This window comes from Sardina pilchardus, chromosome 1 (assembly GCF_963854185.1).
Source record: "Sardina pilchardus chromosome 1, fSarPil1.1, whole genome shotgun sequence".
NCBI lineage: Eukaryota > Metazoa > Chordata > Actinopteri > Clupeiformes > Clupeidae > Sardina > Sardina pilchardus.
In genome coordinates this window covers 17,357,573-17,373,954 of record NC_084994.1, presented here as the reverse complement: position 1 = coordinate 17,373,954, position 16,382 = coordinate 17,357,573, and the positions used below count along the sequence as shown (strand labels likewise).

General features: G+C 40.6%; 1 protein-coding gene across 1 annotated transcript; it reads right to left on the bottom strand.

The window, feature by feature from the left end:
• Positions 1–6,636: 6,636 nt before the first annotated feature.
• Positions 6,637–8,306, bottom strand: LOC134076788 (B-cell receptor CD22-like). The gene is made up of 4 exons (XM_062532024.1): positions 8,072–8,306; positions 7,287–7,374; positions 7,099–7,180; positions 6,637–6,759 (listed from the first exon to the last, which is right to left on the bottom strand). Exons 1-4 carry the CDS (start codon positions 8,304–8,306, stop codon positions 6,637–6,639), a joined length of 528 nt encoding a protein of 175 aa, XP_062388008.1.
• Positions 8,307–16,382: the final 8,076 nt, after the last annotated feature.

Here is a 16,382-nt window from a genome sequence, read left to right as displayed (position 1 = left end):
CCACAAATAACTGTAATCAATATAAGTCATACACTATTATGTGTCTAAGCTAGCACTGTTTGAGGGATTCACAAAAGTCATATCAATAAGTAACTGCTTACCGTGATAGTAGGAGACTGTATGTCCACTGCTAAGGAGCACTGTTGCAGCAATGGCATTCAGCAGGTGTGGTTTTGAAGCTCATTAGCTAGACAGGAAGATCAACGGTCAGAGGTTTTCTCACGTGTGTTCATCTCTGTGGCTATATGTTCACTCTACTTTGACATTTAGCACTCAATAGAGACTCCCTTGAGAGCCATCAGCAACATGAAATTGCAATGTATTGGATTGTATTTGTAGTTGTACAGCACAAGATTATTGATTCTATTGTATGTTCTTGTATTAGCTGTGCACTACAGCCTACTTTTGTAAAAGCGTGTTGAGTTTCTTTGTTTCTTTTCCGACATAGCACACTAATTACAGCAAGATTATATCAAGTTACCTTTATACCCTGGGCATAGGGTAAAGGTTTTTAGCAGCTGAGTTACATGAGTTACTGAGTGCATAGCTGAGATTAGGTCTATTTTCTAGACCACAAATAACTGTAATCAATATAAGTCATACACTATTATGTGTCTAAGCTAGCACTGTTTGAGGGATTCACAAAAGTCATATCAATAAGTAACTGTTTACCGTGATAGTAGGAGACTGTATGTCCACTGCTAAGGACACTGTTGCAGCAATGGCATTCAGCAGGTGTGGTTTTGATACTCATTAGTTAGACAGGAAAATCAACGGTCAGAGGTTTTCTCACTTGTGTTCATCTCTGTGGCTATATGTTCACTCTACTTTGACATTTAGCACTCAATAGAGACTCCCTTGAGAGCCATCAACAACATGAGATTGCAATGTATTGGATTGTATTTGTAGTTGTACAGCACATGATTATTGATTCTATTGTATGTTCTGCTTCTTTAAACAAAAATGTGTCCATTTTCTGCTGATTGATCAACACCGCTCAGTAAATAGTATGTATCATTACAAGTACAACTAATTGTAGTAAGTATAAGTATAAGTATACTGTATATACTTTTTTGATCCTGTGAGGAAATTCAGTCTCTGCATTTAACCCAATTTAACCGAATTACTAGTGAACACACAGTGAGGTGAATCACACACTAACAAAGAGCAGTAAGCTGCCTGCCCGACCAGCGGTGCTCGGGGAGCAGTGAGGGGTTAGGTGCCTTGTTCAAGGGCAATTAGTGTCTAGAGGCTATACATCATACCTAGTACATGACTTGTGTATATGACCATGAGATGCAGAACACATGCATAGTGCTTATTATAACTTGACATCTTTCTTTATTTCTTTCGCTCGCTCTCTCAATGCAACCACAGAGGTGTGAATGCTGCTATCGCCAATTACACCCACATCAGGCCATGACACTTATAGACTCATGGCATGCTATACATAGACCAGTGGTGCACAAAAGTCACCTTCTAAAGGAGCTACAAGTGTCTTTGCACATGCATGTACAATTAGGCAGCAATTGGAAAAAGCGCGACTTGGATCTACGACTCTTACAAATCTTTTTTACAGACGCACATTTTGGCAGTGTTTTGTTGTCATTTCTGAGGAGCCAATCAGCACATTGCATTGCCTACTGACTAGCCGATCAGCGCTGCACACCGACTTGCTGGCCCTGAATCTGCCTAAACAGAGCTTACGTCATATCTGGGGCAGCCGTGGTGTACTGGTCAGCGCATCGGGCTTGTAACCGGAGGGTTGCCGGTTCGATCCCCGACCAGTCCACCACGGCTGAAGTGCCCTTGAGCAAGGCACCTAACCCCTCACTGCTCCCCGAGCGCCGCTGGTTGGGCAGGCAGCTCACTGCTCTGGGTTGTGTGATTCACCTCACTGTGTGTTCACTGTGTGCTGTGTGTTCACTAATTCGGTTAAATTGGGTTAAATGCAGAGAACTGAATTTCCCTCACGGGATCAAAAAAGTATATATTCTATTCTTTTTTTTTCTATCTTTCTTTCTTTTGCTCTCTTTCACTGCAACCATAGAAGTGTGAATATTGCTATCACCCACCACACCCACATCAGGCCATGACACTTACAAACTCACATTTATAGACATGCTAGACACAAAGAGCAGTGGTGCACAAAGCACTCCCTATAAAGAGGCCAAAGGTGGAGGGCTGTGGGCCATACACAAGCGTTATGTCGCGTTACATTTAATTCAAATGTGTCTTATTTCTGTCAGTATGTCACTACCTGCACTAGTTTCATAGGCCTGTTGATCTCTGCTGACAATTATTGCAAACATTGTGTGATGAAGGACTTGGGTTTGGGGTTGTAGTAGACTAATGTGGGTATTTAATTAGGTGGTGAAAATGTGGCCAATTAGCGCCCCCAGTGTTGAAAGTTAGTGTGACACCTGATGTGCTGGTAGCCATCATGAGAGTAGTTCAAAGTGGAAGATGGATGAAGTGCATCTGTTTTTTGTACTGTTAATGACATCCATTCCTAATTGCAACTCTGTGTGCTCTCATTAAGAGCCTATGCTGGACTGATGCAATTCCTTGAACATGCATTTTGTGCATTCTTGCCAATGCCCCACATTGTCCACATTTCCCAACCAGCTATTGATTTAGCCCTCTATGGGACTTATTAAGAATATCAATGAAAAAAATTCAAACCCCTTTGATTTTAAGTCTATTTAGGCCTAAAATACATTTCCCGAGCTCACTTTCAGAAATTGACCTTTGACCTTTATTTTGGGGTACCGTCATTTATAAATGACTATGTCCCATTTAGGTATATAATTTTTCACGATTTGTCAATGCAAAAACCAATTCAATAACGATAAATGGATTAATTATTCATGGACATATTTAATTGGAAATCACTTGATTAATTTAATTTCAGGATCTTTCTGACTAAACAAAAATGCAAAAACAATTGTCTGTGCACAATGAATTTTGAGTATATACCATGTTGATTCAAGTCATAAAACGTCACTTCACTGTGTGTTAGATGGGTCCCTTGTTGCTTTTCATATCGCTGGTGAAACTCAACCAGACATTTATTTTGTGGTGAAGCCCAGCCAGGTGAACATCACACTTACTGCACTTCACTCGTATTTGGTCAGGGCAGTTGTCATTTTTGCGTCAGCCTTGGTTTTCAGTGCACTAAGGCCAGTGGGCAGTACTATCCGTCCTGATCTATACATATGGGAGTGACTCCCTCTTCCCTTTTTGATGCCAATGAAAGGCTCCATTCCATTCTCTATACAGTTCAGAGGAATACATTTACATCATTCTGCACAGAGTAAAGGTTTGTCTACAGTACAATGTGTATAAGAGACACGCAGGAGAACACCTGCCTAAGTAATAGGCTGGCAAATGCAACCTTCCCTTTATATGGTGGATAGACCATCTTCCAGATAGGGACTAGGTAATGGCCATGGATCCCGGATCCCTGATCCCTGATCTCTGATCAGCGACAACCAAAAGCCTATCCCTGGTTGAAAATTCTCACTTTTCACTCTCATCCTACCCATCCTCACTACCATCGTTCTCACTTTTGGTCAAACCTGATGCTGTGTTCCACTCTTACAACTACATTGTCCTCATTGCTTATTTCACTGTCCTTACTGCCCACAGGAATTGGCATAGCTGTTCTTTTCAACTTGCCATAAATCTTGAAAACACCCTAATAAACTTGTGTAAATAGTCTGATGCTGCATCACAACAATAGAAAACTAGACTGAGTCATTATGGACATTTCTATCCCTTAATAGGACTTTGTCAGTTATTCATGACATGAACTTGTTAAAGCTTTTCAAGAAAGATTTTTAGATATATTCATGTGAAATGGTTAAAATAGTTAAAAAACAGTTTAGCCTAACTAGTTGTATTTTTTGTAGGGTGATTTTTTAATGTTTTATAGTTTAAAAGTAGACTTGCCATCATGCCACTCATGGGTGTGACTCAACGTGTGGTATTGTCTCCTTTACTTCCTTGTAGCAACAAATTATGCAATAATATTGAATAATCTTTAATTTTATTGGTTGAAGGAGAAGTCAGGCAAAGTATTTTTGGGATTATTTGATTGGTTAAGGATTTATATTATTCTGTCAAGCAGTTTTCCTTAGTGTCATTTATAAATGACGAAATCCCATAGAGGGTTAGTCAAGAACTCATTACACAGGGTCTCTATCAATACATCCCTCATGCTGTCAGTCTACCCCATCACCATGTCAACCCATACACAAGCATGAGTCATGTGACCCACAGGCTCACTATGTGCTACAAACAGCATGCTTTTCAACCTGTGCAATTCGCTATGTGCACAAACGTTTTTAGTACTGCCGTTAGATTTCCGGTGTGTTCAAACCTGCAGCTATTGCTATGGTAATTAGTGTCGACCCGGTTGAGTGTTGCACCTAGCGAATCAACACGTTACGATAAAGAAGGATTTGAGCACATTGACATTTGTATTATTGGAAAAACAAGATATTCCGTGTCTTACAGTAGTGAATATTTAAGGAGCAGAATAAAACAAAAGATGCCGTTTCAATATAGTTAACGCTCCACCGGAAGTCAAACGGCAGCACTAAGTGACTTTAGTGCACTGAGCCCATTGTCAGTGCAACAATGAAAGCATAAATAAAGACATTGAGTATTTATTTGTCGTTCACTTGTCCATGTCACTAAATGTATGGATAGGCCTTTTCTGTTCACTGTCTGGCTGGCAGAAACATAAATAAGTGAATCTGTAACGTTATTGGACCCAGCAGGGGATTTGAAAAACTGTTCCAAACACACATCTAAATCTCTGCTAGTTTAGACATTAAACGCATGGTGTTTCACAGTCATGGGCTTGTTTTCTTTCCACTTTTTGAAACATAACTCAATGAAGCTGAACGTTACATCTCCTTTTTTGTTTTATCTATTTATTTATTGATTCATATATTCTATATTGTCTGGATACAGAACAAGAGTTGTGATAAACTATCACAGATTATAATAAACTCATTAATCATTTTAGTAATCATCCAATGGTTACTGTAACATTATGTACACTGGTAAATAAAAAAAAAACTACAACCAAATAATAATAATAATACAGTTTTTTTCAATCGCTAACAAGCGTTTGTCCATTCATTTGACACATTTTCAAAACTCTAAACACAGACTCTCACCTACAAAGCACAATTGGCCAAATGGATCATTTTCCTCTCAAAAGCACATACCATGTTCTTACACCACATTTTGTTACATATACACTAACTCGTCATTTCTCTGCACACACTAACTTTACCAAAACACTGGAAACCTGACTCAAAATGAAGTTATTTTGTCAAAGAATGAAACTTGTTTTCACTTCACAAGATACATGCAGTCAATCAGAGTACACTAGGTTTCAAAATACTGGCTACTGTTCACATTACAAAAACTGCATAGACTTTTATGTTTCAGTTTTACAGGTATTTGCATGCAAAACATGCAATCCAGCATTTTTACACTACATTTCTTGGTTGGGATCTGTATGTCCAGATGTAATGTTCACATTCAAATGCATTCCAGTAAAAAGCAAATCTTTTTTTTTTTTTTTTACTGTTCACTAGGCCAACAGGAGGTGCAGTATAAATACCGTTTACAGTAGACTATGATAGAACAGAAAAAGTTTTACAGCATTGCAGTGAACAAAATATCCACGATACACAAGAGCATTCTGAACAAAAAATAACAGCAAAAAGCCCAGATAAAAAGGGGGTGAACAAAAAAAAGCACAATATTACTGTGTCTAATCTCTGCACCTGCTCCTCTCAGTGCTCCTGCACCTCTCACTGCATCTCTCACTGGGCCTGCTCTTCTCCCTGGGCCCCTTACTCTTACTCTTCCTTGTCCAGACATTAGAGTATTTGTCTTTTTCTGTTTCTGCTTCCGCTTCCAAAAACATCACCTCCTCTTTTTACTGTGTAAGTGTCAATGTAATAGAGACCCCTGCCACTGAGTCTAAGACAGACTGAAATCAGCTGTGGTTGGCCCAATTTACCCAACATAAATCATCTGTGTGTCATTTATTCAATTGTTTGTTTATTATCAGCTGAGATATATTGCTTTTGAATTGATAATATTGCAGAAGCAGAGGTTTTTATACTGTATCTAAGGTTTGGAATATTGTTTTAACTATTGTGGGATGTTGTGTGTTAACATTCGAAAATAATGCAAAAACGATCCATTATTTTGTTGGGAGGTATAGTTTGTCTGTTAAGAAAATGTAAGCATTGTGAAAATGTATTCACTGACTGCATACTGTGTGAAAACAACATGACATGTGTGAATGGTATGGCCATGAAAGACCGATGCTGTGCTAACTGTGTTTAGAGTTTTGAAAATGTGTCAACTGAATGGACAAACGCTTGTTAGCGATTGAAAAAAACTGTAATAGCCTCTCTTTCTTGTGTGTGTGTGTGTGTGTGTGTGTGTGTGTGTGTGTGTGTGTGTGTGCGCGCGTGTGCGCGTGTGTGCGTGCGTGTGTGCCTGTGTGTGTCTCTCTGTGTGTGTGTATGTGTGTGTGTGTGTGTGTGTGTGTGTGAGAGAGACTTAATTATACAATATGCTTTTGGAAAACATGTAAATCTAAACATTTTGATAAATATCATCATGATCATCATAGCCCTGTGTATTTGGATTGAAATTCTGGTACACTGAATTCATATCAGTGGTAGGATCAAATATGCAATCTTCATAATCACAGTCGTCCTGTAACAGAAAACACAAGGTGCCATTCAAAGTTTAATCTCAGCCACATATAGGATCATAAAAATACAATAATGAGTCAAACCATATAAAACAAAACATGCTACAATACAAACAACAAATATAATATGTATTTATTTATATAACAACACACAGTTCACATAGTAATACAATAGCAAGTCAAATCATTTGAATTACAATTTGTGCAGATAACGTCACTATGATTCTTTCATGTATGATGTCAAAGTAACTACAAGGGTTCTATGACAATCTACAGTGCTTAACCAGTTTGCTTAGTAAAAAAAAAAAGATTGTTTTGTGAATGGTTAAATTGAAATTCACCATTCCATTGGACTCCTCTGCTTTCTTTTTGTCTGAACATGGTCCGCTTGTGTCCTCAGACTTCTCAGCTCTACATCGGACTCTATGTTGTGAAGTCAACATTGCAAACATGGGCACCAGTTCAGATCAGATGCATTAGTTAACGTCGCTATTCTGAGCAAACCTGCAGTGCTCTTCAGTGATCTCACCTGATGAAGCAGGCAGAACACAACAGTCCCAGAAGTCCACAGCCAGAAGAAGCTCCAATCACAAGGTAGACCATGAGTGTGTTGTCTACTGTAGAAATACAAATGCACACCAATGATGTGGTGAGCAAAGATCAAGGGTGGTTCAGGCTAAATTAATGCTCGATAGTAAGTTAGTTAGATGGATAGATAGATAGATAGATAGATAGATAGATAGATAGATAGATAGATAGGTTGGTAGGTAGGTAGGCTGCGTGGATTCAACACAGATCCATACATCTTGCTAAAGCATAGATTTTCTTAAAGTAGCGGTTCTGCTTCAGTGTTTTAGGGGAAACAGTGTATTTGAGTGGTATTGTAGTCTCCAGCAGATACCCCACAATGCTGCTACACAACACAAAGTAAAAGTTGCTGGGCCTTCGTCTATACTCATTTTGTCAGAATCATCAGTCATGTTTCCTACAGATGAGTGTACAATGTTGAAGTGTGAGCTTAGACCAAGACGAGGATGACAACAATGATTCTTTATCAGCACACGTTACTTTATTAACTCATTCTACTATAGTACTTTGCTGTTACCTCCAACACTCTGTATAACTCATTAGCGCCCCCTCGGGTCCTGACATTCCATTCCATTACAATGAGTACCTCTCCACGAGACATATTTTTACCTCTACAAGAAATATTGTGACATTCTAGTATCTTGTCACACCCCTAGCAGTTAGGTAGGTAGGTACAGTAGATAGGTACAGTAGGTAGGTAGATAGATGGATAGATAATGATGTTACCTTCAACTGAGATTGACACAACAGCTGAGTTCTCAGCTCCATATTTATTCCTGGCTTCACAGTAGTACTGTCTCCCAACCTCAGAGCTGATGTTAGTGATGCTGTACTGCTGTCCTGATCCTACTGGAGTGGACTCATTCACCCTAAACCAGGTGTAGACTTCCATTGGTGGGTTGGCAACACTGCTGCAGGTCAGATTCACTGCACTTCCCTTGACCATCCTGTCAGCAGGCATGATCAACACTGTGGTATTCTTTGGAGAAACTTACAGAAAATCGGTAGAATGATCGAAAGTATGCCATATTCATCAGAAAGTAAGTTACTTGAATGCTACACCAGGTTGACTTCTATACTGAAACATATTAGATAGATAGATAGATAGATAGATAGATAGATAGATAGATAGATAGAAATATAGATCCAATAACTGATAGATACACACATAACTATATAGTCCATTTTTGTTTGGACATATTCTGTACTTACACATAGTATTGAGTTTCACAGGTATAGAAGGATGCCCCTCAAAGCCCTTCAGGGCACATGAATAGAAGCCTTCATCCTCAATACTGACTCTAGCAAGGATAAGTTTGTCATGTTGTCTTTGTTTATCAGGTATATCTATGCCATTCTTTCGCCACATCACTGTGGGTTTCTGAGTGGGAGAACAGGAGTTGTTGCAGCTAATCTTCACCTCACTACCTTCAATCACAGGCCTGGGGATCCAAACAGAGAGGTCTAGAATAAAAAAGAGCAGTTACCAGTAGACACAGGAGTATATTTGGATGACACGTTAGTATTTCAAAATACATTTGTATGACAAGTTATTGTTTCACTCAACATAGGTGGCTTTGGGCACCACCATGTGTACTAGTTAGCGCAAGCTAACAGGCTAATGGGCTGACAGAACTGCTAAATCAAAGGCTACAGCACCAATATTTCTGATTGATACATTTAAACGTTTTCTAAAACGGATAGTTCCGGTCCTTGATTGTGATTGGCTGAATCGTGTTCGATGACGTTGTAAATATCACGATAACCTAGAGTGGCTGCGTCTTGTTGTTGCATGGCAACCATTCATATGGAGGGAATATATTTCTGGGCGGAAGAATTTCATTGTTGTGCCTTCGTTTCATGAAATCTTGCTATATCGACGTAGTAACCGTTTTAGAAAAGCAATAAGCCACTCAAGTCTGTGGGTTATACTGTATAATCAAACAGCTAAGGGGGTTTTAGGCACTCCGCTTCGATACAACATTGTCTTACAGGGGACCATGTCCTCGGGGGTCCTCTGCCCCAGTGCAAATCGAGGTCTAGTGTCACCCTTAAGGGGCTGAGCATCCCTAAAGGTCTGATGCTAGAATCTCCCCTGATGCTCATCAGTCAGCTCATTGGTCTAGTGGATGTTATGCCCAAAGCACACCCATGACTGATTAACACTAGAAGCGCCAAGCGCCGGTCATTTGACCGCTGACGCGTATTCCTAGAAGCGCCGTGGGGGTTTGACCTAGATATACCTAGAACTGCCGGGCTGCGGTCATTTGACCGCAGCGATTACAAAAAAAAAAAATCTTTTCACTCGATTAAATTCCAGGACCCTACGTTCACGACTTTTCCTAAATACGCGTGTTTTGTCACCCAGAATTTTTACATGATCAAAAGCACACCGGTACAAGCTAGTTTAGAGCTATTTTGCGCTCACTTATGTGACAACACTATGTTGTCTCGCGTTCGGCCATTTTTGTTCAGGCTGCTATTCTCTTTTCTCACAGCAGATGTCGCAAGGATTTCCTGTCAGTCGGGCATGAGAATAATATTTTACCATAAAACATATCGTTTATATATGTGCAACATGTATTATATATGTGCTTTATTTTAATAACTATTGTTCATTTACATGGCATAGTCTATGGAGGCGATTTACAGTGGTAAAATGCGAGTTTGTTTTGAAAACGTTGCGACAGGCCTACATGTGTAATTTTCGTCGTAGCCTATTTATGTACGTAGGGCGCGTATGCCTACGTACATTCATAGTTGTACATCTTATCTTCTATTTGTAGGCTATCTTTTAAAGCTCAGACTAATGTATAAGCATTTTCTTACATATTTGCTGGACTGACTGAGTTACGTCAAGTCAAGGACCTATCCTAACGCACCTGTTGTATAATGTCAATTGGCGCAGCGTTAACACTCCTGTCTGCAACGCCGGAGACCCGTGTTCACATCTCGGCAGGAGCGAAATGCAAAATCTTATATCGATAGAATTTACTGACCGTTTTTCAACGTCGATGAACAATTAATTTTTGTTAATGGTTTTTAATAACAACCTATCTGAAATAAACGGATGAATCGCAATATGTTTAGGCCTACCATTAACGAAAAATAATTTCGCCAGCCAATCATTTTCTGCCGCCAACTGACAAACTTTGACAAAGCCAGTTAGACTTTTTGCATCTAAAAATAATTATATCTAGTGACACGCGAAAAAATAAACGATAGCCTAGAAACTAGGCCTACATGAGATTTTCCCACTGGACACACCACATCAGTATTGTGCTCGTTGCTACGACACACAGGACTCCCAGTGAGTTGACGACCAATGAAAATGACATGGGGAAAAGCAGCAAACAAAGTAGCCTGATTTTGATCTCACCTTACATAGGCTACTTTCCTAATTCCTACGTAGGGCTACTCAGACTTTTGTTAAATCGTCAGGGCCCGGTTGCACAAACACCAAAACCAAAGATTGATGATATGAACCAAATATTCTGGAACAGATGGATTTACAGCATTGAACGTGATAGGCTATTAGCTAGCCTACTGATGCGACTGCCACCGTTTCCTTTCCAGAGATTGCTGCGCTGTTCACAACGCAATGAACGCATGCAGTCTAGGCCTACATTGAAGTGAAACGTGCAGAACGTTGTCCAAAACAATACAATAACATTGTGTGTTGATATCTAATACAATATACACATCTGTAGACATGAAGTGGCAACTAAAGCCATTATCAGTCATGAAAACTGTGGCGGCTGCATTAAGGTTTTGGCTGAGCCAGCTAGCCAGCCAACAACTTCATTAGCCAGCCGTTCTCAAAGCAAATGGCTTCGAGGTCTATACAACACACTATCCATTGCAGCCTATTTGAAACCGATCATCCCCCTCCCCCATACACTCGTCTAGGATACTTAGGCTACAGATATCACCGAGGCATTGAGGAACTGCCTCCCCACCCCCACCCCCACCCCATCTATCTGTCCCCTGCATAGACTAGGCTGTAAGCTGGCTGTTTAGGCAACCCGTGGAAGAATGCGCAATCATGTTTCATCGCATACGCGCGTTTCAGAATGTTCGAATTCGCCAGCGTGCGTGTAGTTATGTGAATCGAAAATAATATAAATATAGCCTACTTTATTGATGCCTTGTTCAAAAGAACTTCCGTCAGGAATAGGTTGGGGATCGAACCAGCAACCCTTGGGTGACCAAGCCGAAGCTCTAACCAGTGAGCTACGACTTTGCTTGTTATCTAGGAGAAAATGTGTGTCTCAATGCTGAATCTCGAATTCACATAGAAGTTAGCTTAAATTGTAGAAACAATAGGCCTAGCTTTTTTTTCAGCAGACATCGCAAACATAGCCTACACATTCGCAAAACAGAGAATATCATTCACTCATTATTTTAAATTATGCTACTTCTCACGCCTATGCCTGCTCAGCATAGCTCTCTCTATCTCCCTCCCTCCGATGTAGCTAGACCCTAGATCTTCTCCCTAAATGAATGAAAGTTGTTTTAGAAAGTAGCCACGGTAGCCTGTAAAATGCGGCATGAAATCCTGGCTACTGTGTAATTGAAACCAGACTATTAGGCTCTTTGTTCCAGGTGACCAGGTCCGATCATTTTCGGCAGCGCGAACATAGGCTACCTATTAAATGAATAGAAGTGAATTTGGGGAGTGAATTAGAACTAGCCACATTCACTTTTAGAGCATTTTAGTTGAAAGTCAAGTTTGCTTAAGGTTTGTTCAAGAACTCTTCCAAAGTTTTTAACAACACAAATCAACACAAATACATTAACAGATAACTCAAACGTGCTGTATGTCATAATGAAACAAACAACCACAGATTATCAACAACACGGTCTGACACGAATGACATGGCTTAGTGCAAACTGAATTTATGACCAAACGATTTCATTCGTGCACGAAGCGCCATCTTGTGATCATTATGTGTAAGTAAAAGCCTCCCAGTCTAAGGACTCAGCGGTCATTTGACCGCCTCGCCGCGCTTTAAGTAGTTCACAACAGCACGGCGCTTCTAGTAGGTCGTCAAAGCGGTCAAATGACCGGGGCGCGGCGCTTCTAGGTATAAGTGGGTCAGAACGGCGCGGCGCTTCTAGTGTTAAGAAATATAAAAGAACGACCCCTTTGAACAATGCGCCTGCTGTCTCACAAAATTACACCGTGAAGAAAGTGACCTTGGACTAGCCACACCCTAAAGTTATTTAAATCATCAGTTATTAATGAAGCACAATCAGATAGTACCTGTGATTAACAAATTCAGTCCAGGTCCAACCCATTTTTCCACTGCATTATCAGTAACAATCCTTGGGTGATACGTTCCTGTATCTGCAGGTTTGGTGTGCTTCAGAGACATTGTGCAGTTCCTATTTCCATTGTACAACACTCGATCCTTATAGTCTGGGTCATCAGACAGATCAGTTCGTTCTGTGTCTGGCTGTGGATTTTCAGTCCAGAAGATTTTAGTCACTTTGAGACCAGGTGGATGAGTGAATGAGCAGGGCATGAGCACAGACGATCCTCTCACAGCACAGATGTGGTAATGAGTCAATTTTACCCCCCACACCTGGCAAGAAACTCCTGCAATTAAAAACACGGTCATCATGCAAACATTCTTGACTAAGAGAGCATGGTACAGTGTTTTAATAATATACTACACTGTTTCAAATAATAATACCTCGTAGATATTACAAAACACAAATATTGTTCAATGCATTTCTTGTCACTGAAAGGAGTTGATGCAAGACAGTTACACAAATTAGCGTGAAACCTCAATAAATTATTCATATGAGTGCAAGATAACCATTAGGGGGTGCTAAATATTTGCCAATTGGTCATTCCATTCCCAAATAATAGGGGTTGGAGATGGGCTTCTAAAATAGCAGCTGAGCATATTTTTTAACAAACCAGAGGTTGCATAACTTTTGTGAGCATGCGAGAACAGGGTATGGTACTCTTTTCATCCATTTTATATCATCTTTACTGTAAATTTCTGCTCTGAAACTAACCCAACACCAGAAGTCTGGAATGCTATTGTGAATGATGCCCAGCCCACAACACTACAGTATGTTGTCCCTATCTGGACATAGAGGGGAAATTGCTCTGTTACTAGTTTGGAATTTAACACGGTAGTAACAAGGAGTTGGTGAAGTGGAGTTGGTGTTGGCAGTTAGAGTTTAAAACTGTGTTAAACTCCAAACTAGCAACAGTGCAATTGCCCCAGAGAAGTGTTCAAAGACAACACAAAGTTGGGTTTTTCTCAACACCTCTGTAGACTGTAATGATGAACAGCATAGGACACAGCATTCCGGTGTACAGTGTGAATCAGCAGTGTACCTTGGATCAAAGAGAGTGTGAGGACCAGGCAGATGGACACATTACTTTGGACCATCGCTGACACCGTAACCTGATAAACAAAAGTGTGCCATTATTGTTAAACCAGACTGCTGTGCAAGCTTAATATTCATGAAACTGATGAATGCATATAGATTTAGAAACGTATAGAAATGTATAGAAATATAGAAATGTGCCTACTATAGCAGGACGGCTAGTGTAACGGGTGCTAGCTGGTTAGCTATGCTGTAGAACGTTAGTAAACCTCACTCCCCGACACTTCAAGAGCGCTGCTGGCATGAAAGCTAGTAGCTCGGGCTTTTGGTTGGATTGTTAGCGCGCTCGACTCCCGATCCGAGGTGCTGCTGTCTCGCGGGTTCGAGTCCGGGCATGTGCAGGGCTGGACCGCGGTGGTTCCACACAACGCAGGTTACATTGGTGCCGTGACCCGGATCGGGAGTGAGGTTTAGGGGGGTGAGTGTAACGGGTGCTAGCTGGTTAGCTATGCTGTAGAACGTTAGTAAACCTCACTCCCCGACACTTCAAGAGCGCTGCTGGCATGAAAGCTAGTAGCTCGGGCTTTTGGCTGGATTGTTAGCGCGCTCGACTCCCGATCCGAGGTGCTGCTGTCTCGCGGGTTCGAGTCCGGGCGTGTGCAGGGCTGGACCGCGGTGGTTCCACACAACGCAGGTTACACTAGACATATCACCACCGACCCCTTCCATCCAGTACATCACTCTTTTGTCATCATGGAGGAAATACAGAAGCATCAGTATAAGTATATACTCTATTGATTCCATAAGGGAAATTTTGCTATATTTCCTTACAGGTTGGACTGAAGAGACTGTCACCATTATCATGTTCCTGTGTGAAATGGTTATAATGCATACAGACGGCATCTCGTCATAATCATGGTTACCACCCCCAGTTACCGTGTTAACCATGGCTGAAACACCCCCCGTGGGGGAAAACATTTGTGTTCTGCTAGCGAGTTAGCCCACTGACTTTCTTGTGTGATGTTAGCATGTTTTCCCCCACAGAGGGGGGCGGCAACCTTCTAACCGTCTGTATCTATAAACTTGAACTTGAGCTACACCAAGTAAGCATTTGTTTGCATGTCGTCATATCTCAGATTAGTCTGAAACTTCAAAACAATTGGTCTGCATGCTTTTAGTAAGGTTAACTAACCAACTTCACAGTATAGCATAAACTTCAGCAATTCAGATATATTTTACTTGATTTAAATGAGCATGTATACTTTTCTACCTCTAAATGAATGACACTCATTTTAGTCAAGTAATCTCAACAAAAGACAAAACGACTGAGTTATACTTATGCCTTGCTAAGCTATCCTACATATAGGATTGTTTATCAGCTGACATGTAAAAATCATTTTGCATCATTTTTAAAAGACAGCATCACAGACTAAGGACACAAATTCACCAATGAACATTTGTTAAACTGAACAAGCATTGCAGACGTTGAGGGCAAAACTCATCAGAGGTCACACTATTTAGTGATTGCATGCTCTTACCACTGTTGCCTTTCTTGAGGACAGTGTTGCATCAATGGCTACTTGGTTCAAACTTGTAATTATCTGATAACTGTATCAAGGCCTTAACCTGCCCCATGATGGGAAATCGGCTCACATCCAGGCTTCCTAAGCACTGGCACAATAGCTTGCACCGTTTCTTTAACAGTGACACATTTTGTGTGGCTGTCTGTTACCTGGGTTTTGTCTTGTATGTTAAGTGTGTATGCGTATGAGAGTGGACCACTCTTTCGAGTCCATAATAAAGATTATTATTGGTGCATGCTCTTACCTCTGTTGCCTCTTCTTGGGAACAGTGTTGCATCAATGGCCTCTTGGTGCAAACGTGTGGGCTATTTAATATATCAGCTGCACAGGAAACCCTGCAGACCGGTATGTGTGTTCACACATTTAGAAACCCTGTAGACCAGTATGTCACACCTTTGCTCTTGCTTATGCTCCTCTTCTGTGCCTGTGGTCGTTCTCTTCATATTGACCTGTAACCCTTTTTTTGTGTGGCTTGTGTATTGTGTTTTAGGTATTCTTGTACGGTCAAGTCTTAACTGCTTCAACAGTAAGGCTATTTGAATGTGCATTCCTGTTGTTTTAAATGCACTCATACAAATACTCACTTGACGTGGCTTGACTTTCTTAAAAACCACAAACTCTGCACCACTCACTCACTCACTCGTTCACTCAGTCACTGGTGTGAAAATTGCTGTCACCAAACCCACCCATGTTATGGCATGTCAGGAAATTGGGCCAATATAGTTTCACAACATGCTACTCATAGTTTGCAATCACACCCATATCAGCTCATGTCCTGTATTCTCACAACAATTGTTGGCTTGACAACTGATGTGCAACGCATGTCAAAAAATAAAAACACAACTTTTACCCTCACCAATTTAAACCATCACAGGATTATAATATAATGCATTGTGAGAATAACACATTTCATAGTGCTGCTATAGTATTCACTCCAAGTGTTACGTCTTATTTGGCTGTGTGTAGATTTTTTACATAATGAGCCAAATCTGGCCAAAAGTGTGTAAGCAGTAGGTAAAAACAGTATAACTGTTTTAGAAAAGTTTATTGATCTACTCTTTATGAGCAAACTTTTTTACTCCTACATACATGTTCACCTGTTG

Bases quoted from the DNA above. Each gene is read 5' to 3' on its own strand.
- LOC134076788 (XM_062532024.1), bottom strand. From the start codon at position 8,306: ATGCCTGCTGACAGGATGGTCAAGGGAAGTGCAGTGAATCTGACCTGC. The intron at 7,375-8,071 runs GTAACATCATTA...GTATTTCTACAG, and splicing joins TGTGTCAATCTCAGTTGAAG to TAGACAACACACTCATGGTC. The intron at 7,181-7,286 runs GTGAGATCACTG...TTCACAACATAG, and splicing joins TGTTCTGCCTGCTTCATCAG to AGTCCGATGTAGAGCTGAGA.